This window comes from Pleurodeles waltl, chromosome 7 (assembly GCF_031143425.1).
Source record: "Pleurodeles waltl isolate 20211129_DDA chromosome 7, aPleWal1.hap1.20221129, whole genome shotgun sequence".
Taxonomy (NCBI): domain Eukaryota; kingdom Metazoa; phylum Chordata; class Amphibia; order Caudata; family Salamandridae; genus Pleurodeles; species Pleurodeles waltl.
In genome coordinates, this window is record NC_090446.1 from 559227195 (window position 1) to 559252700 (window position 25506).

At 47.9% G+C, this 25506-nt stretch overlaps 1 protein-coding gene across 3 annotated transcripts in view; it reads left to right on the plus strand.

The window, feature by feature from the left end:
* Positions 1 to 25506, plus strand: part of TEP1 (telomerase associated protein 1) — a 1055001-nt gene that overhangs the window by 80824 nt on the left and 948671 nt on the right. For all 3 annotated transcript variants that reach the window (XM_069244315.1, XM_069244314.1, XM_069244316.1), the window contains exon 5: positions 16231 to 16392. In XM_069244315.1, the coding sequence (XP_069100416.1) occupies positions 16231 to 16392 (162 nt within the window). The remainder of the gene's footprint in view (positions 1 to 16230; positions 16393 to 25506) is intronic.

The following is a 25506-nucleotide window of genomic DNA, read 5'->3' on the forward strand; positions in this document are numbered from 1 at the left end:
CCTCTGTCACATTTACCAGTGTCTCCACTACCCACAGATGCTTCTGCACCTGTGATCTCAAGTCTTATCTTCACTGTAGAGAATGCATTTTTCACCTTGCATAGTTGTTCAGAGATGTCTCAAAAAACCACCAAAATTTCTCTTTAACCCCTCTCTATTTCCTCACCCACTAAGTCACCGGACCACTCATCAGATGCCCCCTGCTCTTTATGATGATGGAGATTAAAAATTCCTTCTTGTCTTGCTTTCATACCTGGCCCTCTGCTTCACCCTTCCCATTCAGGGCATCACTTTTGTCAAACAGCAGAGTGCCCAACTCCTTCTGAGAAAGGTACGCCTGGGCCAAAGTCCTTCAATCCCCCACCACTCATGTATCATTAGTCAGGGTTTCTCTGGTTCAGCTTCTCCCTCCTGCACATTCTCCCCTGCTCCACAAAAGACTTTTGGATGTCTGCAGTCAAGGACAATGGGTGCACCATTGTCATTTGCATCTCCTTATACGCCCAATGTCCACTATTTTGCCTCATAAGTTTGCACAAGGGGTGGACCACAAATAGCATATTGAGTGGGATAAAAGTTGAAGCAGCTGTACCAGCTGTTGCTCCATTGGAGACTTCTCAGGGAGCCGGCCCATGAATCACTCTTCCAGCTTAATTGTCCTGCACCTCAACCTTGGTTCCTTTCCATATTTTACATTGTCCAAGATAACCTACTTATGTATTTAGCATCGAATGATTTATCAGCTACCACAATTGTTTCAAGCAGCAGAACAAAATTCATTAAATGTCATAATTGAAATGTTAGTGCTGAGGTGAGGGCGAATGGAAGGCAGTTGAGAGTTGAGAACTTAAGAGTTAACAGAATGGAGTGAGACGCTGATGATTGAAGGGGTGGAGGCCAGAACCGCAGTTTGATGCAGATAACCTTGATAGAGGTCTTTGTACAGGTAGCATCTGCGTTATCTCATCTTTGGCAAGTGACCCGGGGACATTATAAGGTTTGACCTGAGACAAGTTCCATACTCCTGACACTACAAATGTGTTTTTGTGAACTGAACTAACCGTCATGCACAGTTTTCTTATCAATAATTTTATTGCATATGTTGTAGTGATATTATAAATAATTTTATAGATGATGTTATAGAAGATGTTTTTATTGATGTAATACATGGGGTAAATAGCAGTGCATAGTGAGGGTGCCAGTTATAGTTACCTTAGGCAGTGTGTTACAGTTTCTTGAGAGTTGTAGAACTATAATTGTTGAATTTCGTGGTTTTGTGCATGTAAAATTTGAACCTAACTATAACATAATATAGTTTTCAGTGATTTTCTAAGTTTAAAAAAAAATTCTGTTTCCTAACTCGAGCGTCCCTGTCAGTGAATTTCTGTCAGATAAGCTCTGAACGTGTAGCTGAACGGTCACCATCCAACGAGGGCCGTGACCTACCTGTTACTGGGGTAGTATGGACTAAACCTTCCCTCACAACCACCCTTCCACCTACTGGAAAGATCTACACACAAGGAGAATGGGTATTGGAGCAAACAATAAACTAAAACAATTCACTAAAAGAATAAATTAAAATAACTGGTTAAAAAAATGAGGTCTTCTGGGGAACTCCACCCCCCCAAGTAATCTCAACTACACTCAACTCTCCGTACATCCCATTGACAAATGCATTGTTGGGAAATAGAGTTCCAAAATCACAGACAAACACTCGGGGGCTGAATAGGACCGCCAGGGCCACATTGGAGGCTGGACCGCCTCTGGGCTGACGGTGCGACCGTCAGTTTACAATGCTGACGGTCGGACTGTCAGCCATGCTGATTAGGAAATGTTTTTCTGCTAGCCTTTCTGTGGCTGCCTTACCGTCATGGAAGGGCTGGCAGAAAATAAAAAAAGGGACCACTCGGGGGGGGGGGCCTGCACTGGACAGTTCAGGGTCCCCCATGCAGAACCCACAGAATGTGCACTGTCTGCATTTGTAGACGGTGCGCTTTTAGTGGATGCTGCACAGCCGCCTGTGTTCGGCTGCATTGGCCTCGGCTCCATGAGGAGCAGGGACCAATGCATCTGTGGATGTTCCCACCACCAGCATGGTGGGGACATTCAAATAGGGTGGGGGAGAGGCCAGGAGCCTGACAGCGGCTTCTCCTCCACAGCTTTGGTGGGCTGCACGCAGCCCACCAAAGACATAATCGGGTCCTCAGACTGTTCCGCAGGCGGTTGCGCCGCCCGACAAAGTTGTAATGAGGGCCATAGTCTGCTTTCTAACATTACTTGTCCCTATTTCCTTTGCTGAAACATTTTTATAAAATAGCCTTGCTGCCAGACCGTGTCTGTAGTTTTTCAGTTTATATTTGATTGTTAGTGGCACAATCATACCCTTACCAGTTCCCTTTTTTTAGAAACTGCTTTCTTGCAGAGCAGTTCCAAGGTGTTCCAAAAGCCATGCAAGTGGTTAAAATTAATTTTGTGTTTTTCCTTTACTCATGGAAATGGGGAAAAGTCTAGGGGGTAAACAAGTGCATTAGGTTGTCTAAAACTGCTCATTCCACCCCAACGTCTGGACATCTTAAAGAATAAGGTAATTTATAGGTTTAAGATGTATCAAATTTACATATCAGTAATTAGATTAGATCCTGTGTGTGTGTGTGTGTGTGCCAAAAGTGAAGTGCGCCGCCTATATAGGTGCCAACCCAGCACGCTGATGTGGGTTCTTTCCACATCGTTCAGCACTGATCCGGAGAGAGGTACCCCCAGTTATTTTTTTTACTAACTTTTTCTTGATGTGATTTTGTATTTTTTATTTTAATTTCCTGGTGTGTTAGAGATGTCCCATAAGAAGCCAGCAGGCTTTAACCCATCTGGTGCCTGTCACAAGTAGATATCTGTGACAGACCCTCATCTGGTGTGCCTTTGGTGCTTGGAGCTGGATAATTAATCAAAGACCTGTGAAGGCTGCCACTTCATGAAGATGTTGAGTTAGTGTTCTCTGGAGCTTGTCACTGCTCAACATCAGACAGACATGTGACACTTATGATCTCGGTTGCAAGAAAGGTCCAGAGACCGCTTGCGGAGTGCCTTCCAATGGTGGTTGTTACTCTTCAAGTCATTTAGTAATTCCCACAAGCGCAAGAAGTCTAAGAAGTCAAAGCGTTCCAAGTTATCTGCGGTAGCATCAGCACTTTAGGTCTCGCTCTACCGTGGAGCCTGTGCCATGGTCGACTTTGTGCCTTCCCGAGTTTCCTGGAGCCAGAGCAACCCCGCCAAACTCAAGTAGTTTGAGGCTATGTCTCTGATATATTTGGGTGACCTGATCCCTCTGGATCTCTTTCAGGTCCCTCATGGTTTCGGGAATGGCTCCTAACGGATTTCTGCTGGTGGGTCCTCCTTCAGTGCCTGTCAGGCCCTTGGATCGAGTGCTGGATCCGTAATGGCTCTGCTCGTGAGAATGCAACCTTCTTTGGCACCAACTCCACTGATGCCGTTCACTGTGCCACTGAGGTCCCATGGCGGCACAGGCCCCATTTTCCTACCCGGCTCTGGCATGGAGCCAGGACAGCGTCGTCCGACTCCGGCGCCAACTGCTACCTTGCTCTCTGAATTGGAACCAGTGCCTTTTTCATTCAACAGGCCTGGAGAAGGTGATGATTAGGAGGTGTTTTAGAGTCCTTATGGTTACTAGAATCTCCCAGTTGACACTAAGGACAGTAGGTATGAGGAACAAGAGGATGCCTGTGGTTTTGGACTCCTGATGAGACTCTGGCTTGGTCTCTACCACTAGTGTGGCCATGGAGGACAGTGCCTCATTTGTAATGGTGATGCGGAGAGCAGCTGAGGTCTTGGAGCATCAGTTGTCCTCAGTGGCAGTAAAGATGAACGTCTTGACAGTGATACTTCAATATGCCCTTCCGAATCCTTACTTCCATTTAATGAAGCCTTTAAAGGTGCCCTGTTGGGGGGCCTAATTCAAGCCCTGTGTAGGGGGCTGGCTCAGTTTATGGTGTACACCTATGGTTTGGCACCCTATACTGAGTCCAGGCAACCCTTAGTGATAGTGTTTAGGTGTCCAGATAGAAAGAGCTCTATAGGGGTAGCTGTGGTGAGCAGCTAAAGCTTATCTAGGAGGAGTGTAACACACTTGCAATACCACAATAGTCAGTCAGTAACTGTACACAAGAAAGAACCACACCAGGGGTTGCAAAAATAAAGGTTTCTTTATTACAACACTAAAGACTATACTAACATTGGAATATCTCCATTTGGAGATATCTACACACAAAATACACACTTAGAAACAATCTGAAATAGCATAGGAATACATACTATGGTGAAGGGCACACAATATAGAAAGTGGTATAAACCGGTATAAGAATGGAGGTTCCCAACCAAGGTAAGTGTGTTAGGATCCCAGGGGCTGGGGGAGTAAGAATATACCAAAGGCAAGTAACTGTAATCCCACAGGAACCTGAATGCAGAGTTGTTATTGAGACGGCTGTCCAATAGGCTAACACAGGACTGTCATGGTTAGACTTTTATGGATTCAGGACCCTTCCCAGTGGACCACGAGGAAGCCAGTTGGCACAAAGAAGGTTGTTGAGAGCCCCCCGTATATACCAAGAAGACCTGAGTACTTACACTAGGGAACCCAGGTGCATAGGGGTGAAGTGGCGTCAGAAATCCACATTGGAGTCAATGGAATCCTTCGTTTTTCAGCTGCTGCTGTGACCCGTGGACTAGGTTGGTGGAACCCAAAGGTGGGTTTCTGACGAGAGGAACCTGAAGAAGAAAGGGGGCAACATCCAGACCACTTGGAGATGTCCAGGCAATGCAGGTAGGCAATGCTCACCCTCTTGGAGGTGACGTTTCTGAAGCCTGGTGAAGGAGAGGTCCAGCTGCGGAGTCCTGTGGGATGCAGATGATCCTTGGAGTCATCTATGAGCTGTACCACACTGGTTGGTGGAGTGCAGGTGGATCAGTGACCAGCAGGGTCACCAACAAGGCTTGGCAAATGTAAATAGCTGAAGGGGTAAGTTGTAGGTTTTGAGGACCAGCAAGGTCCTAATGACTAGACTCTTGAAAGAGAGTCAGGGCAGGCCTTCAGCAGGTAGGAAAGTATGCCGGAGTCAATGGAGCACCCACAAGTTACCCACTATCAGCAGGCACTGGGAGTCGCAGGAAGTACCATGCCGCAAGAGCTGCAGAGTGGAAGCTGATCTTGTAATTGTAGGGTGCTGGAGACTGGGGCTTCCTGGAGCCTGAAGATCTCCTTGGAGGAAAAGCAAACCAGCCTTGGCAAGAACAACAGTCACGGTGCACAGGGATTCCGTTCTAGTGGCTGCAGCAGGGTTCCACAGTCTCTCAAGTGGATCAAAAGACAAAAAGGACCCGAAGAAGACCACAGAACCACCACCAGTTTTGCAGAGCCTTTTGATGTCCGTAGGACAAAAAGATCCACCAGCCGGTCGTCGTTGTCTTCAGGTGCCTGGAGATGCAGGGGAGTGACTCCTTTACTCCCAGGGAGATTCCTTCTTGCTTCTTGGATGCAAAGAGAGTTCTTGTGACCCTGGAGGATGCACAGTCACGGATGTTGCAGAAATCTTGCAGGAGCTGGAGAAACAATGTTCCAGAGGAATCCCTCCCAACTGGATACAGTCTTGTTTCATTTCCAAAGAAGACCATCAGCTGTTCCGGATGCTAGGAGTATTTCCTCAATGAACCTGAAGAAACACCCTTGGTGGAGCCCTCAAGCAATCCCAAAAGGGGGTTTGTCACTCTTTGCAGTGACCCATCTATCAGAGGGTGTCAGGGATGTCATCTACCTACCTGGCCTAACCAGTCAGATGCTCCCAGAGGCATCTGCCTACTTTGTTTCCAAGATGACAGAATCAACCGGCCATTTGGAAGAGCTCTATGCACCTCCCCATGGGAGGAGCTGGACACGGGGGTGGTCACTCCCATGTCCTTTGTGTGGTTTCGTACCAGAGCAGGAACTGGGGGTTGCTGAACTGGTGCAAACTGGATTATGCAAGGAGAGCACCCAATGTGCCCTTCAAAGTAGTCTGGTGGTGCTCAGAGGCCACCCCTCACCCCTGCCTACAGACACCTACCTCAAAGGGAAAGGTGGTCACACCACTCCCTTGCAGGAAATCCTTTGTTCTGCCTTCACCTGTTTGAACAGTGTCTAGAGTTGGCAGCAGGGTGTGCTGGCAGCCAGACCGCGTAAGGCTGCACATGCAGAACTGGGGGATCCTCTGAGGAACCCCCAGAGTACATGGGATCATGCAGCTAGCACTGGCATCGGTGTAGTTGCATGATTCCAACATGTTTGATACCATTCATGTCTAGCTTCGGAGAAGCCATTATGTAGTTAGACCACTTGTGTTGACCAGTGTCCACTAGATAATGTAAGATGGCTTCCCTGCACTTACAAAGCCCGGAGAGTAGAGTCTGGTGTTTGTAGAGGTACCCTGCTCATGCAGGGGTACCCTCACACTTAGGGACATGCACCCTGCCCTTGGGCTGAACGGCTTACCAGAGGGGTGGCTTACAGTGTCCAAGTGCAATGACCGAGATATAAGGCAAGCCTTATAATCTTAAGTTAAAGGTGCATGCACCATTTCACTCAGGCTCCAATGGCTGGCCTGCAGACACAGCTTGCATGGGCTTCCATGGATGGCATAATACATGCCGCAGCTCATGGGAGACCCCTGGTGTACCAATGCCCTGGGTACCTAAGTACCATATACTAAGGACTAAAATGGGTGCACCAATATGCCTATTGAGGGTGTAAAATTTAACTTGCAGCCAAATTTAGAGGAGAGAGCACAGACACTGGGGCCCTGGTTAGCAGGATCCCATTGTGCTACAGTCAAAACATACTGACACCAGGCAAAAAGTGGGGGGTAACCATATCAGAAAGATGCTACTTTCCTACACCGTGCATAGGGGCTCCTGTGTACAGGACAATAGCTTGCTGCCATCTCCCCTGCTCCTGGGGACCCCAGTTTCCTCACCTAGCACCCCACGAGAGAGTATGGTGGTCTAAACCTTCACTTCCAGGATTAACCCTGGTGCATTCCCTATCACTTCACTGAATAGGGAATCTAAAAAGCTGGACACCTTTGTTAAGAGGATGTTCTCTTCGTCTTCAGCCTAGCACTGCACTCGGTGAACACCACAAGTCTTTTGGGTCAATACACCCACACAGTGTGGGATTAGGTTGCGCAAGTGCTGTCTGTGGTATTGGAGGGTGCCTGAGCCATATTGTCACAAGCAACTGCAGATGACAGCGACTCAGTGATACCATCATATGTGGACTGGATGTAACTGATTCACTGGGCAGAGCGATTGCGTCATTGGAACCCTTAGGCACCATGTCTGGCTGAGAACCACTTGCTTGTTTAGAGAATATCCAAGCTGTGCTCATGGACATACTCTTTAATGGCTCTCTCCTTTTTGAGGAGAAGGCAGACTCCGTGCTGGAGTGCTTTAAGGGCAGCAGAGCTATGGCCACCTCAGTGGGCCTATCCATGGCCCCTCACTAACCCCAATCTGCCTTTTAATCCCTTGCCTGGCTACAGGAGGGGCTACCAACCCACAGATCCCACTAGAACAACATCCATAGGACGGGCCAGTCCACCACTCCCCTGGCAGCCGCCGCTTCACAACCATTTAATTTTACCCTCATACCAACACAGGCACCCTGTCGGGGGCAGGATTCACCATCACATGTACCACTGGCAGTCTGTACTGTCAGACAAGGTGGTTTTGCAAATATGCCGGAATGGTACTCCATCCCCTTCCTAGAAAACACTCCACCCATGCCACCCATTTTCAACCGGCTGATGGCAGACCATCTCATCATGAAGACTTAGCTCTTCTGGTCAAAGGAGCCATCGAGAGGGTATTGGCATCAAACATCCTAATCTTGCAACTTTGAGGTGCTCAAAAACGACAGAGGCCTTTGTCGAATCCTTGACCTGCACCTTCTAAACGCTTCCTGAAGAAGGAAAAGCTCAAAATGCTCACGCTAAAATGCTCACCCTAGCTCAGGTCCTGTCTGCTCTGGAGACTGGATGTTAGCATTGGACTTGCATGACGCATATTCCCACATCCATCTCCAGTTGGTCATAGGTGTTACATGCAATTTATGGTGAGCCAAGAGCCCTTCCAGTTTGCTGTGCTTTCCTTTGGCCTCATTAGTGCCCCTCAGTTGTTCGCCATGGTGATGGCGGTGGTTGGAGCACATCAACAGAAGTCAGGGGCTCCAGTCTTTCCCTGCTACCTTATGATTAACTGTTGAAGGAGGGTTTGCCTCAGGCAGTTGTCTCGAAACTCCAGACTATGCTCAACGACCTGCATTCTCTGGGGTTCACTATCAATGTGCAGAAGTCACTCCTGATTCTCTCTCAGGTGCTCCTTTCATTGAAGCTGTTGTGGATACAGTGCTGTTTCAGGCTTTGGGTTTTGCGACTAGGTTCCAGAAAGGTCTCTAGCATATGTTTCCCCTCCACCAGACCATTTATCATGCCCCAGTGGGATCTTAATTTAGTCTTTACCTTTCATATCTGTGCTTTTGGAGCCACTAGATAACTGCCCAATTTGCTTGCTCACTATAAAGACTGGTTTAAATGTGGCCATAACATCGACCTGTAAGGTCAGTGAGCTGCAAGCATTGTCTGTACAACCTTCTTATACCACATTTTACCCAGACAGGCTGGTTCTACGAACATGTGCCTACGTCCTTTCGGAGGCTGTGACCTCTTTTCACGTAGGCCAAAATCTCACCTTGCCTTCCTTCTTTACTCCTCCTCATCCTTCTAAAGTATAGGAGAGACTCCACTGCCTGGACCCAAAAAACTAAATTGTCCTTCTACCTTGATTGCACAGAAGAGTTCCAGATGGACAATCAGCTCTTTGTAGGATATGTCAGAGCTAAGAAAGGGAAGGCCATGCAGAAATGGACCATCTCAATACGAATAGTGCTTTATAAAGGTCGGCTACACATTGGTCAAAATAAACAACTCTCCGAAGGCTTGCATACTTATTCCACCAAGGCCAAAGCTGCAACCACTTCATTTGCTCATGGACTCCCTGTGCTGGACATCTGTCAGGCAGCAACGTGGGCATCCTTACATATGTTTACCAAGCACCACTACCTGACATTCAGGTCCATTGGGACAAGCATTTTTCCCAGTCTATCTTGCAGGACATTTTGGTCTAACATCTGTGTTGCAGGCAAACCTCCAGAGAGGCATTGCGTGCTTATCTTTTCTAAGGTAGAGAATCTGCGGCTAGTGTCTCTATTAAATGAACATGTTTCTTACCTTTGGTAATGCCTTATCTGGTAGAGATCCTATCTAGCTGTAGGTTCCTTACCAACTCTGACATTATCCCTGCTCTACAAACTGATCTCAGAATAGGGTCATCCTTTCCAGGGCCATAGCAATACACACCAGTATGTCAGAATCCTTTGTGGCTCTGCACTTCTGGTGTGCAAACTCATGAAACGAAATCAACATCAGCTGCTGAGGTGGTGCCTATATAGGCACTGCGCACGTAACTACAGACACAGACGACACCGCCGAATAGGAGCCAAACGATATAACTTACTGGAGTGCAGGAATACTGCTCAAACATTTCCAGATCCTGTCTAACGCCTGGGGAATATTCTAAGGAGAGGAATCTACAGCTACAAAGTGTCTCTACCTTACCAAAGATAACTTTTGGCTCACACCCTGACAGAGAAAGAAGTTTGACATTTGGCCTCTGGGATAAAACCAGATTAAAGTCTACTTATCTGAAAACCCTTCAGATGAAATCCTACTATAAGCTCTTCCTCGCTGTTGGATTTAAAATTTGGGCACTCCATCCTAAATGAGTTTTCATTCCGCTGCACAATTTAACAGCTGGTCCTGTCTCTCGGGGCCTTCCTTTCAACTCACTGACTTTTGTTTAACATCTAACTAAATTTAATTGGCATGTTTGGATACCTATGGTTCAACCTGGACGTATCAGTACTTTTCTTCTTTAAGTATTTGTTCAGACTTTTTCTTTTTAGGAACCGTAAGCTCAGTAAACTTTATATTTGAGGCATATGTGGTGTAGCTACACATGCTTAGCATAATTCCGCCATCTAGTGTTGGGTTCGGATGTGTGCAAAATGTTTTTCTCTGAAGAAGTTTTTTGAGTCACTAAGCATAGTGACCAGCCTCTTGCTGGTAATGGGCAGAGTCACTGTCTCCATTGTTAGATTGTTTTCTTCTGCCATCGGGTTCGGACGTATGCTCCTTGTCTTAACATTGTTGTTTCGGAGTTGGTATGCCTACCATCGATATTGTTTCGATTGTGGTTATTAATCAATCCTTCTTCGGTCATTAGTCACCATAAGTTTCATCTGGGTGATTTGGCTTGACCGCTGCCTCCTTGGGCCTTGGCCCTTCAGGACGATCCTTCTATTTCGACATCTCGTCCGCGCCATGCATGTTTGGTGATGAAACAGACTCCTTTCTGTTTCTGTCCTTGCTACCACGCCAAGTATCCACGCACATCCAACACCAGGTGTGTAACTTGTGCTTCGTTTCCGACCATCAGGAAGACACCTGCAGTGCCCCCATGTCCTTGCGATCGCAGAAGACACTGCTTGATCAACGACTCAACGATGTCCTGCTGCAGTGCCAAGAATGCATCAGACCTCCTCAGATCCAAAGACCCGCTGGAGGTGGCCCCCGCCCAGGTGTTGGCAGCAGACTAGGACCCTTTTTCTCCCAAACGCAGCTCAGGCTCTGAGCTGGAGATCCAGGACCTCACACTGGGACAAACTGTAAGTATGGTACCCCCTCCATCCCAGCCCCAACATCATCAGGTCATCCCAAAGGATCTGGACTGACCAAAGTCTTTACTTGGGGCACCATTGCCCTCGGACCATGGTCCTCACTGAGCAGCTGTATCAGAAACGCTCAGCTCTGCCTCGGCGCAGAGAAAACAGCAGAAAACCCATGCTTTCGAACCAACTCCCACACCGTCGGAGTCGAGCCGAACATTGGAATCGAGAGCGTCTGCGCCGAAACACCACTCAACCTCTGCGCCGAAAAGAACAGACCCACGTCCTTTTGCGTGGAAAGCTTTGGCATTGTAAGCTGCATCCAAGCCGAAAACATACTCATTCACAAACCACACAGGATTGTGGTACCTGTGCTCCAGTGGGTGCAGAATGAAATAGATTTGAGACAAAAGCAACTGGTCATATACTCAGACACTGTGCATGTCCTGGCAAGACCGCCCTATACTGGTGCACAACCAACTAAAAGACAGCATTAGAGGAGGCTTTGGACGTACCTGTACCACCAAAGCACAGTAAGAAGGCAAACAAGGTTACTTGCCTGTTGCACCCCAGCCCACCACCACCACCCATTGCCCCACATTCAGTGCCTGCACCAGCATCATATTCCCCAGAGGGTTCTATTCTTTTCTATTCTTTCTTTTGAGGGGGACGAGGATGACGGAGACCAGTACTCCATTCCAACACAAGATGACCTGTGGAACACTTACGATAAAGGCTCACCTACGGACCCAAATCTCTACTCAGCAAGTCCTTCTCCCCCAGATGATACCACTACTTACCATGACATTATAGGTAGGGCAGCTGTGTGTCATAAGATTCAGCTCTATACGGAACCACTAGAGGATGATTTTTATTTATTCTGAACCTTCTCTTCTAGTCGACGTTCAACGCAATATCTACTCACGCCTAAATGTATGCTTAGACACACAACTGACATTTTTGAAGACCTAGTTAAGGTCTGTGTCACTGACCCCAGGTGACCCCACATACATTAAAGGTCAACACCTCCATCTCGACGGCAACTTTCCCAGACAAAAGGAAGCACGCATAGGTCCGACCCATCCTAACGAAACCCTCCGCTGACCCCAGTGACCTCAAACTACAGACCAATCTCCCTGCTTCCCTTCCCGGCCAAGGTGCTTGAGAAAGCCGTCAACCAACAGCTCGCCTACTACCTCAAACAAAACCACCTGTTGAACACCTCACATTCAGGATTCCTGGCTAACCCCAGCTTGAAGACAGCACTGAACGCAGTCACGGACAACATCAGGACCCTCCTCGACCGAGGAGAGCTGAAGCTCTGATCCTTCTGGACCTCTCTGCAGTGTTCAATACAGTCTGCCACCACACTCCCCTGAACAGACTCCACAACATAGGCATTCAACAAAATGCCCTTAAGTGGGTCGCCACTTTCCTCTTAAACCGCACGCAGAGCATCCACCTTCCGCCCTTCACTTTTACACCCAAGAGCATCACCTGCAGTGCACTGCTAGGATCTTCCCTCAACCCAACCCTGTTCAACATCTACATGACCCCCCTTGCAGACCGTCAGATCCTACGGACTCAATATAGTCTCCTACATTGACAAGACACAACTAATCCTCTCACTTACCGAAGACCCCCACAACGCCAAAGTCAACTTCCGCATCACAATGACCAACATTGCAACATGGGGAACAACAGCTGCCTCAAAATGAACACCGACAAAACAGAGGTCCTGCAGCACGGGCGGGAACATTAGGCAGATTAAGAGTTAGGGATATGCCTAATTTCCAGTGGAAGTGGTCATAGAAGGTGTAGTCACTCTAAAGGTGGTCCGCCCATTGGCTACCACCTGGCACTCCCTGTAATTCCCCTAATTTGAGTATTTATTTGACACCTATAGACCCTAGAACTCAGATTTCAACAACCTAAGAAGACCCGGACAAAGAAGGGTTTCACCCGCAGAAGAGGAAAAAGAAGAAGCAGCTGACCACGTCGTACTGCTTGCTGACCTCAAAGGAAAAAGTCAACTCGTCCAGCCTTCAACAAAGACTCAATTCTCCTGTGGGCAGCTGACCTGCTCTGTGACAAGAAACTCCAAGGATAAGACTCTGCAGCTGCTTCAACCTCAGAAACCTGACATTTGATATGACCACTGCACCCGATGTCCATGGCCCGAGGTGAAGCCACCCAACAGCGCCAACGCGGTTCCCCAGCTGTCCAGAGACTGAGTCCAGTGTGGCCTCACCCATCTTGGACTCTCCTGAGATGCCTGGAGCCTCTGCACACAGGCCCCCTCTCCCCCTGTCTGGTGGTGGGAGAAAACCCAACATCTCCAGCAACCACTGCACCCGTCGCCCCTGACCCGGTCTGAGGTGGGTCACTGGTGTCAGCGACGTCCCCGGCTTCTAGAGCTCGAGTCCCCCCCACCAAATTCTCTGACGACAGCTGCAGCCTCAACACACAGGACCCCCCTGACTGCAAGTGCTCCTAGACGAGAAAACCCGACACCTAAAGACACCCCGACATCCGTCACCTCTGGGCACAGGGGAAGAGGTGGACTAAAGGTGCACCTATGTCCCCTAGCATCCCAAGTCTACAACCTACCTGTTGGTTATCCCCGATTGGCTTCCCAGCCTGCAGCTTGTCTTCACAACGACCAAACTACCCTAGTGAACCATAGGGCACCCAACACCTTACTGCACCACTGCAACCGGCCTCACCAGTGCTGCCTGGTGTGACCTGTTGGTGTGGTTTTGTTAAGTACCCAGTCTTTGCCTTTTGCTGTCCGAGATTGGGCCCACAAGTCATTATTAACACTGTGTTTGCTGAACATTGTTTTCCTCCGTAGGATAAGACACTGAGAAGAACTCTGAAAATTGCACTATGTTGATTTTTGAAATTGCAAAGTATTTATGCGTAAAAGTCTGCTTACCTGATTACGAAGTTCTTGAGTTTGAAAAATGAAATAGAATTGGTATTTTTCTAAATTGTTCTCTGATTTATTCTTTGAGTGTGTCTCTCATTTATTGCCTCTGTGAGTACAACAAATGCTTAGCACTACCCTCTGATAAGTCTAACTGCTCGCCCACACTGCCACAAAATAATAGTCCTATCTACTTTAGTCTCTGCAAACCAATTAGGGATCCACTCGACTGTCTGCACGATGTAGTTCTTTTTAGTGCACCATATAGAGAGCCAGCTTCCTACACTGGTTTACCCTGCAGTTTGGGGGATACTCCACGGCTCTTAGTGCCCTTTATGGTGTGGGTCTGTGCTGTTTCTAGTCTGCCTTGATTGATGCTTGTTTTCTCTTCACACCCTCACATTAACCCTGGTAGTCTGCTGTTTTCTGACCACTTCCCACGCTTATAGAGAGCCAGCTTCCTACTCCCTGTAAACCAATAAGGATTGCCTAGACTAGCTGCCTAGTGTCCCCTTACATTGGTACACTACATAGATAGCCAGCTTCCGACATTAAGGCTTCCACCTGTGTGCCAGGGACTGTGCAAATACGGTATAAAATTCTGCTGAAAGGGCATGGGTATCAGATCATTCCCTCCGGGAATGTCATTTGGTATAGATTTGAACCCTTGCAAATTGATAATGGGCTTCTAGTGAGAATTGCACCTCTGGAGAAAGGTTATTCGGTGTTACAAATGCAGCCAGTTTGGCAGTCGGGGCACAATATAAAGAAGTGTAGTATTAATAGAATGTATTGTTAATGCCTGCTTGAGTACAAGCTGTCCCCCGATACATGCTAGATATGGGGTGGGGTGGTCTCAGCAGGATGGGTGTTAACAAATTGCTCCAATTAGCGGCTAGGTTAAAGCCCTTCATTGTGAATTTAAACTTTGTATTCAGCAAAGACATGACATCTGAGAGTTTCCAGATAATCAAAGTACTTAGACCGATGTAAGCAAATTGTGGGCTCTATCAGGAGTGGATAAAACAGTGCGTTCCAGTTCCAAGTATAGGAGCCCCCAAGGCGGCCAGTTCCCTGGGAAGGGTCTACTCAACACCCACTAATGTTTTAATAATGTCCAAGCCTCTCGTTGCAAGGCTTCCCACTCTATCGTGGAGGATGAGGCGGTGCTTCAGTTTTCTTGAAAAAAATGTAGTGATATGTTCATTGACCATTTGGCATAAGGGTTGTATGACTTTTTCAATGGCAATAACCAGACGTTTCCAGAATTTTTTCAAGTCTATAATATTTGCTAGAAGAGAAATTGTTCTTCCTAAACTTTCTTATTTATTGCAGTGCATCTGACTGTGGGTTTGAGTCTATGCAGGGCCACTGGTAAACAAAATTGTTGTTTTCCTTTTATTCTCACAAATGCCATAAAAAAGACACACATTCAAATCTATAATTTTGATGACTGAAATGAAAGTAATCTTATGCAAAGAGTTGTCAGTCCGCGAAGTACACATGTTATGGTTGAGTTTCAGTGTTTATTAATTTGAAAATAGTGAAAGAGACACTGTCCTTGTACAGTATCCCCATTGATATTTATATAAAGTTTTGTTTACCCTCGAATTTCACAATGGTTCAGAAGAGTATGAGGCAGCAAGCTGTGCTACAAAAAAATTCCCGTAAAGGAAGTTATCAAGTGACTGTGAAGTAAGTCAAGATTTAACAGGTTTTCCTCCCAAAAAGCTACAGCACAGCGTATGCGTTCCTGATTTACCACCATGCTCCTTGCAAAGAGTGACTAGCTCTTCACTTCTGCTGCTATTAGATATATAACAATGAGAAGGAAAACCCTTAATATGCACGGATTGTAATCTCAGGAGTCACAAGGAAAGGTCACTTTTTGGTTTCTGGGCCAGTGTTGGCCAAAAGTTCAAATGCTCTTGGCTCTGGTTACTTTTTTTTGGATTGCCATGGTTGAATGCATAAGAAGTTGAGGCGCTGCATGCACAATGCAGTTCCACTAAGATCAGAATGCAATTCGATTTTCTTATATATCATGGATTTATTTCAGATAATTATATGACAGTTCATCCACAGAAAGATATAATTTTAAGATAGATGTAATGAGTTAATTGATTTGTTTCTACATTCTGCAGATTTGAGTGCAAAAGTAAGAACAATGAGAATCTTCTCAAAATGTAGAATCCTTTGAGCTAAAGTATTTCTGTAGGAAGACCGCTGCTGTGCAGTTTACAGCGAGATTTATTTATCAGTTATGTTGTTGTGAGGCAGACATAAAATACTTAGGTGGTTACACTGTACCAAACGAATATTGTGATAATTAGTAACCAGCTGCGAATTGCAATTTGGCTTCACCGTTGGAGTCAAGATTACTTTTAGGAATGGCGATGACTGCTTTGTGCAAAACAGTAAATATTCCCCTCTCCCTGTTAGCTCCAGCTCATATACATGTGTCTTTCCGTTTCAGGTGGCTTTGTATACAAGGCAGGAGCTGAACATCCGAACAACAGCTAACTTCTTGCTGGCTCTGGCCGTATTTCACGAGCCCTGCCGCCCTCACCTACGCAGGTACTTTTCTGCTGCTGTCCAGCTCCCCTCGGACTGGATGGAGGTGCCCAAAATCTACCAGGTGCGTCCCTTCTCATATTCACTAAACCATTAGCTGGCTCTTTTTGACTCAGATTATTCCTTTTCTCTGTCTGTCTTCTCACTGTACTGGTCTCCTTCTCACTGCCTCTCCTCTCCTTCTCACTCTGGTCATCCATATGTTGACTCCCTCAGCCTAATGCTGCCACTTCTCTTTCAGTTTGATCTCTTCCCCCTTCCTCCATTTCTTCCATTCTTACATGCTCTGACTAGCCTTTACCCTTCCTTCTGGCCCTTTGATTGTCTCACTTCTTTCTCTGTCATCCTTTTTTCACTATCTTTCCAATTCCTCATTGTTTGTCTCTTCTTCTGATTGATGGACCTTGTTAAATATGAGCAGTGTTTGCAGCACGAGTTGGTTTCAGATTCACTTATTGTGCTTTAGCCAGTCACCCAGTGTTAGGAACTACCAGTACTTAAAAAAAATATTAAACAAATGTAGGAGCATTCACAGAACGTCCTCTGATTGTACATCATCTTCTGTTTTTTGTTTTTGTTTTTGTTTGCTGTCGTGTTCAGTAAAGGATTATGTTCCTGTTTCAGAGATTTTCAGTAACTTTTTTAAATACCGTCTTCAACTGACCAGAGAGTTGAAGATTTCTAAAATTGTATTATTTTGTTTTTCATTCTAGAACGATTAGACATGTGGGCCCTATTCACATGGTAGATGTGTGATATATACTTATGAGTAAATCTATTCCTGCAGCTAGGTGTAAGTCTACACTTTTCACTGTTCATGATAGACTTAAATGTCTCCACCTCTTCTGTTCAGGTGGACGAGACATTTAAGACTGAATTTACAAGTGTAAAGAAACTACTTGTAACTTTTCACTGGTAAATGGAGATCCCTGCCATGGAGTAGGAGATCCTTCTATTGGGAAAGTATAGCAAAAATGAATAATGTTTACTATTTTAAAAAAAATATGCATATTTTGATGAAGAAAAATAAATGTAAAATAGATTAAGTTATTATTTTAACCGTAGAACTAATAAAATGTTGTAACATGTTAACAAGTCAAAATACTTGTTTATTAAATGTATTAAATATTTTAATTACATATTTATATCATTTTTAGATAAAAAAACTATCACTGTAATTGTTCATTCATATTTAGTGAATTTAATTTAAAATTGTGTTTAGTTTCGATTAACTTTTTAATTAACGTTTTTACATTTTATTAGTATTTTTTTTTTAATGGTTAATTATTAGTTTTAAAAATAATTATTATTTTTATATACTCTTTAAACGACTGACAAATATATATGTTTGTGCCATGCATGGTCTGCATACTCCTGCAATCTAGTGTTGGGCACAGACATTGTCACGTACTGCGCTGTACTTCTCACCTCTGGATTTCGGATTGGCGACTACACCAAGTCTTCTACAGGTCCTAGATACTCCCAGATAAGGGCGACCCCTTCTAGTAGCCACGGTGCCGCTTGACAGGCTACGCCAAAGCAGACCGTACCCTCCAGAAGGAGTCCCAGAGGGAAAAAAACCCAACACTGGGGAAAAAACCTCTAACAGGAACTCCTGAAGGAAAACAAGAAAAAACAGGACTTGACAACAGGAAACAAAAATAGGCAATACCCAGGGTAAAAGGCAGGAAAAAAGGAGCAGGTAAAATATCCCAAGGCAAAAGCAGGAACAAAGAACAGGCAAAAATCTCCCAAGGCAAAAGCAGGAACAAAGAACAGGAGCAAACAGCACAACCAGAAGGAAGTGTTTGCAATGCAAGGAGGAACAAGACTGACTGACTTATATACTGAGAAAAGGGAAGTGACATCACAGGAAAGGGAAGTAACACCATCTTGGATTGAGAAAAGCCCATAGACCAGTATAGGAAAAAGGAAGTAGTATAAAAGAAAAACAGAGCATGCTGGGACAAAAACACGAAGAAGACAAGATGGACACAACATGGATAGAGACAGACAAAAGGACCAACAAAAAACCCACCACCAACAACAAAAGAAGAAAAAAGGCTACAAGTAAGTGTAGCGCGACCGGAAGCTAAATATATGCTTCCCAGAAAGCATAGGCAAAAAATGCGGGGAATGGCGCTCTGAATATCGGTAGCGCGTTCCACCCGCGAGGACAGAAAGAGACGCCGCGTCAGAGCGCGGCGTTACAGACATTTGCAATTTGTTTTTCTTCAAACAAGTCTCAATTTACAAGATTACTTGCTCCCTTAGTCGACAAACCTCCAGGTAACACAGCTATACCTCACATAGGCCCTCATTACGACCCTGGCGATTGGTGATAAAGTGGCGGTAACACCACCAACAGGCTGGCGGTAACGACCGCCAAATTATGACCATGGTGGTGATATCTTGGAAAGACGGCCAGTGTACCACACCAACCGCCAGGGCGGAAACAACAGCCACCATGGCGGTAGCCACCTACAGCCAGGTGTAAGACAAAGTTCTGCCCATCATATCATGGCGCTACAATCCACCACCTTTTCAGGGGCGGTACCAACACCATCAAAAGCCTGGTGGAAACAGAGCTCAGAAGTGAAAGGACTCACCATTGGAGACACAGGGAAGAACCACAGCGCCATGGAACCAGAACTGCAAGTCTTTCCGATGAGCTTCTATGTCATGCCCCACCAAGAACACCAACGCCAGCGAAGACGCCGACGGTGAGTACAGCTGCCTAGCACACAAGGGAGGGGGGAGGAAAACAACAGTGACCCACACACGTCGTACACACAACTAGCTGCACAAGATAATCAATTTGTCCCTGATAATTGGCTGCATAATGCAAGGACAACAGGAATTGACAAAGGTGATTGTAATGAGATCAACATCAAAAATAACTCAATGTGGCAATGCAACAGATATGTACAAAAAGGGACACTGCCCAGTCCACAGTTCACAGGGGCCACAGGGCAGAGTCCAAGGCCCCACTCGATCCCTGCACCAATACGGAGAGAACACTGCAGGGGCATCAGTTGGCAAATAGGCAGGCACCTCAGAGAGAGGGGTGGGCACCTCAGCCGGATGCGGAAACAAGACCACTGGTTCTGGAGGGGGCAACATGCCCTGGGCTTTGTCCTGGGGAGTGCAAGGCTTCACTCTCTCGAGTGGCTGACTTGCCCACTGGTCCTGAAGGGGGCAACATGCCATGTGCTTTGTCCTGGGGAGTGCAAGGCCACAGTCTCTCAGGTGGGTGACTTTCCCACTGCATCTGGAGGGGGCCACATGCCCTGTGCTTTGTCCTGGGAGTGCAAGGCCACAGTCTGTCGAGTAGGTGTCTTGCCCACTGGTTCAGGTGGAGGCAAGCCGCACAGCAGCCCATGGAGGCTGGATCATATGGTGTCTGCTGGCGGTGACTGCACTGTGGTGGTGGTTGTGGGAGGCTCCTGCTCAGCCCCTGCACCCTCCGATGGCTGCATTGTGGTGGTTGTGAGAGGTTCCTGCTCAGCCCCTGCATTGTCTGACGGCTGCACAACCATGGCTGACGGTGTGGTCTCTGTGACAGCTGCTGGTGCAGGCTCCTTTCCCTTCTTGCTGGCTGGTGAAGGCTCCTTCCCCGTTTGGCTGGCTGGTACAGGCTCCTTCCTCTTCAGTTTTTGTGGCCTGGAATCCTTTCCACCTCGAGTAGGTGCTGCTGAAATTGGGCACGTAGACTTTTTGGCTGAGGTGCTTGGCTGGGACCTTGATACCCTGGACATACTTGCAGGATGGGGGGGGTAGGGAAGAGGTCGATCTGGGAAAGGAAAAGCTTTTCAGGGACATTGGGGTGGGAGGGAGGAGAAGTAATGGGAGTGGAGGATGAGGGAGTAGTTGTTGGAGGTGTATGTCTGCTGGATTTGGGTGCAGGTGCATGGGTTGTATGCTGTTGTGAGGTGGATGGCTGTTAGGTGTCTGAGTGCGTGCGTTTGTGTACTTTAGGAGGGGGGGGGACAGACACGGTGGGAGAGGACACAGGGGACGTGTGCATGGATGTTGTGGAGGTGTCTGCCAGTGAGGTGTGGGTTGTGCTTGGTGTGGTGATGATGCAGGTAGTGGATGATGATGTAGTGCATGCAGGTGTGAGTGTGGACCTAACTGGGTGGGAGGTGGAGGAGGAGGAGAAAGGGGAGACTGTGGAAATAGTGGATGTTGTTGTGTCTGCACATAAATGTTGTTTTTGTGGTGCTTGTGTTTGCCTGTGACACTCTTGGGTGTTGTCTTGTGTGCATGCTCGTCTGGTTGTGTGCTTGGGATGGGTTGGGGCTGAGGAAAATGGGACTGGGAAGTGGAAGTTGGAGGGGAGACGGTTGAGACAGGGACTCTGGCTGCCATTAGAGAGGCGACCAGAGCCTGGATTGATCTCTGTTGGGCCACCAATCCACCGTGAATGCCCTCCAGGAATGCATTAGATTGCTGCATCTGGCCTGCCAGCCCCTGGATGGCATTCACATTGGTTGACTGCCCCACAGAGATGGAGGTCAATAGCCTCCTCACTCAGGGCAGCAGGGCTCACTGGGGCAGGGCCTGAGGTGCCTGGGGCGAAGGAGATGCCCACCCTCCTGGGTGAACGGGCTCTGGCAACTCACTGAAGGGCTGCTGAGAGGGTGGTGCTGGTACAGGGGGTGGTGACTGTAGCTGGGGTGGTCACAGAAGTGTCCGCCACCACCAGGGAGCTCCCATCGGAGGAGGTATCTGAGTCTGCATTGTCCCCTCCAGTCTCTGCCGTGGTGCTCCCCTCGCTCTCCGTCCCACTGGTGCCCTCTGCGTCGGTGGACTCTGCCTCCTGGGTCCTGTGGGATGCAGCTCCATCCGGTGGCTCTTCTCCTCCACCAGATGATGCTAATACACATAAGGACAGGATGACAAAACAAGAAAGGGGGGGAGAGAGACAAAGGATACACTAGGTCAGTGACTGCACCAAAACCACCATTGGCGTACACAGCACCCTCACACACAGGGAACAGGCCTACACACTATGCATTGCACTACCAGTGATATTGCTAGCCACCAAGGCATGAGGAGGAGCACACACTGCCAACTGCAGTACACCTGGTACCCATGCAGCCCTGACCAGTAGTGGATGCTAACAAGCTAGGTAGGCACTATTTCTCCTTCAGACCCTTAGCCACCTGCGGACCTATGCTGTTATGTCTGGCCTAGAGGCACCCACTGACACACAACCACCACCCGGATACCACCCCACCAGCTGTAAGTTGTAATGATAGCCACTGTACTCACCCCCTTGTGGCTGCTGTGATGCTCTCAAGTGCCAATCCAGCTCTGGATAGGCCACTGCCAGTATGCGGGTCATCCAGGGGGGTCAGGGTCTAACTTGCACCCGTTCCTCATTGGGAGTCCATCCTGAGGTGGGCCTCCGCGGTCTTCCGTGCCCAGCGTCTCAGGTCCTCCCACCGTTTTCGACAGTGGCAACAGTCCAACCAGTAACATGAATGGCCCTCCATAACCGTTTCCATCACTATTGGCACACACATAGCCCAGCACTCAACGTTTACCCAGCAAAGAGGACATCCCTCCCCCCTTACACAATGCCTTTACACGCACCTCCATGCACTCATGCCACATGGATCGTGCCCACGGTGTACTCACCTGTTGGTCTGGAGGCCCATACAGCAGTCCGTACTGGGGTAGGACCCCATCCACCAGTCTCTCCAATTCCTCTGAAGTGAAGGCTGGGGCCCTTTCCCCAGTCACACAGGCCATGGTAGGTTCCAGACGCAGGTCACAGCAGCACATGCTGTGTAGGTTCTCTCCTATTGAAGGTCAGGAAACAAGTGAGGAATCAGCTAGAAAATGGTGGTCTCATCTGTGGCGTTGCATACCGTCACTGCCGGCGTAGATCACTATTGGCCACTGTATGCCATAGGTCTCAAATATAACCAATGAGGAATTGCATGGAGGTTCCCCACCGCCTCCCACCATGGCGCACAACGTCAGTGGAATTACCTCACTTCCACCTGTCCCTCCACACAGGACAGGCGTATGCCATTTCAGTGGGGGTGGGGGGGGGGAGTGGGGGCAGACCTATGGAATAATGCTGCATCACAGGAGAAATAGGCCCATACTTGAAAAATTACACTGTCCCATCACATGTTTGCACATTGCGGACTACTGTTGTGGCTCCATTGTTCAGTTTGTGGCAGCCTCCTCGCTCTTGTGTCCCTTAGATACCTACCGCTGTGGATGAATAGGAGATGAAGACATACCCCTGTGTACAGACCCCTGGTGGACTTGGCTACACTAGAAGACAGACACATTATCCTCACCTATAGACTGGACAGGGCCACAATCACAGAGCTGTGTGCCCAATTGGAGCCTGAACTGATATCTGTTATCTGTCACCCCCCTGGGACTCCCCCCTCTTGTGCAAGTCTATCAGTGCTCCATTTCCTGTCAACTGTTTCTTTCCAAGTGACAGTGGGCTTGGCAGCAGGAATGTCACAGCCAATGTTCTCAATAGTGCTGACAAGAGTGCTGTCTGCCCTGATTAAACACATGTGCAGCTATTAGCATTCCCCCAGGTTGAAGGTTTGGCCACTGTGAAGATTGGGTTTTATGCAATGGGATATATCCCCAATATAATTGGGGCGATTGACGGAACACATATTGCATATGTTCCCCCCGCCAGAATGAACAGGTGCTCAGGAATCGTAAGAGTTTCCACTCTATGAATGTGCAGATGGTGTGCTTGGTGGACCAGTATATTTCCCATGTCAATGCTGAGTATACTGGGTCGCTGCATGATGCCTTTGTCCTGAGAAATAGCAGCATCCCAAATGTGATGGTCCAACTACAGAGGTACAGGGTGTGGCTAATAGGTGAGCCCTGGTTTCCACCCAGTTGGTTGGTGTATGCCTATGGTGTTGGCCATATAGGATAGTGTGTGGCTAAATGTTGTCCCTCAGTATTTGCAGGTGACTCTAGTTACCCAAACCTATCATGGCTGCTGACCCCTGTGAGGATTGCCAGGACAAGGGCAGAAGAACGTTATAATGAGGCACATGGGCGAACCAGAAGGATCATTGAAAGGACCTTTAGCCTCCTGAAGGCCAGATTCCGGTGCCTCCATCTGACGGGTGGATCCCTGTGCTACTCATCCAAGAAGGTCTGCCACATAGTAATGGCATGCTGCATGTTGCGCAACTTGGCCCTCAGATGACATGTGCCTTTTCTGCAGGAGGAGGAGACTGGAGATGCCCCTATGGCAGCAGTGGACCCTGTGGACAATGAGGATGAGGAGGCAGAGGATGAGAATGTGAACAGAACATCTGTAATCCATCAGTACTTCCGATGACACACAGTTGAGACAGTGCAACTTTACATTTTAATAACTTTGGTTGTATTCTCTGTGGCATTGACATGCTGATATTTCCCACTTCTATGCCCACTTACTGTCACCTCTGACTATTCATTTTGCAGATGTTGGTGATTTGACAAATACTCCTGTTGTGATCACAACAGCCAGCTACAGGTCATTGATTCTGTGCTCATTCTATGTACAGTTCATTTCCAGTGGTTGTACCTGTTTCAATCAATACATATTTGAAATATATGACATACTTGTGATGATGGAGGAAAGTCCAGGGTATTGTTCCAGTCTGTTCGTAGCACAGGTGCATTGTCCAAGGAGACATAGGAAGGGGAGCAATGGCAGTTCAAGGTGGACAGGGTGACTTAGTGGGACACAAGGGGGACAATCAGGAGAGTCATATTTCCTGGCAGGGGTCTTGGCAAGTGTCTGATCGCAGGTAACGTTTGCAGGGTGGTTCACCTTCTGCAGGGGGAGGGGTGCTGGTGGCCTATGAGTCCTGTGGGGGGCCTCCTGGCCACTAGCGGCAGTGGAAGTGGAAGGCTGTTCAGATGACTGGCTAGTGGCAGTGGCCTGCTGGTGTGACACTGCCTCCCTCATAATGTTGGCCATATCTGCCAGCACCCTCTGCTATGGAGATCAGGGTGTTGTTGATGGCCTGCAAGTCCTCCCTGATCCCCTGATAGTGTACCTCCTGCAGCTGCTTGTTCTCCTGCACATTGTCTAGGATCTGGCCCATCATGTCCTGGGAATATTGATAGGCTCCCAGGATCTCAGAGAGCAACTCCTGTAGAGTCGGTCCCTGCTCCTCTACTCCCCCTGGCGCACAGCACTCCTCCCAGTTTTCCTGTTGTCCTGTGCCCCTGTCCCCTAAACCGTGTGCCCACTGCCACTGACCCCAGGTCTCTGATTGTCTTGGGCGCGAGGTGTGGCCTGGGGTCCCTGTGCATGTAGGCACACTGCTGATTGACGTGTCCTGGGGACAGAGGTTTGGGTGTGCTGGGTGGGTGCTGTGGTGTTGTTTCCTGATGGGGGAGGCTCTGTGGTGGTCTGTGACTGGGCTTGGGTATCCAGCTGTCCAATGGTCCCTGATGGGCCAGGTAGATCGTCCAGATCCTGAAGACCAGAGTTACTGTCATCAGTGTGGGCCTATTCTGTTGCGGGACTGGTAAGTGCTGGCACCTTCTCTTCAGTGACATTGGCTGGGGTACCTGTGGGGATGTAAATGATGTATTATGCTTCATGTGTATGACATATTGTACATCCCTGGCTTTCCCTCTATGGTTGGTGTTGCCCTGCCAGCTTGTACTTGTGTATGTTGGTATATAGTGGGACTGTTAGTTTCCTTATGCTGTGCATGCTTTAGTGATGAGTGTCCTTGCAGGGCTTTGAGAGGTATCCATGCATTGGTATGTCATGCAGGGCTTGGCATTGGGATAAGTGCGATGTGATGGTGGAGTGTGTGGGATGGAATGGAGTGAGGGTGAGGGTATGTAATAGCATGCAGGTAGGGGGATGATAATTGTAGAAAGTTGACTTACCAGAGTCCAGTCCTCCTCCGACTCCAGCCAGACCCACAGGATGCAGTATTTCCAAGACTTGCTCTTCCCATGCTGTGAGTTGTTGCGGGAGGTAGTGGTGGCCTACCACCAGTCCTCTGGATAGTGAGCTTGCTGCTATGGAACGTACCTTCCCCAGTAGGTCGTTCCACCTCTTCCTGATGTTATCCCTTGTTCAGGGATGCTGTCCCACGGCGTTGACCCTGTCCACAATACTCCGCCATAGCCCAACCTTCCTGGCTATTGATATCTG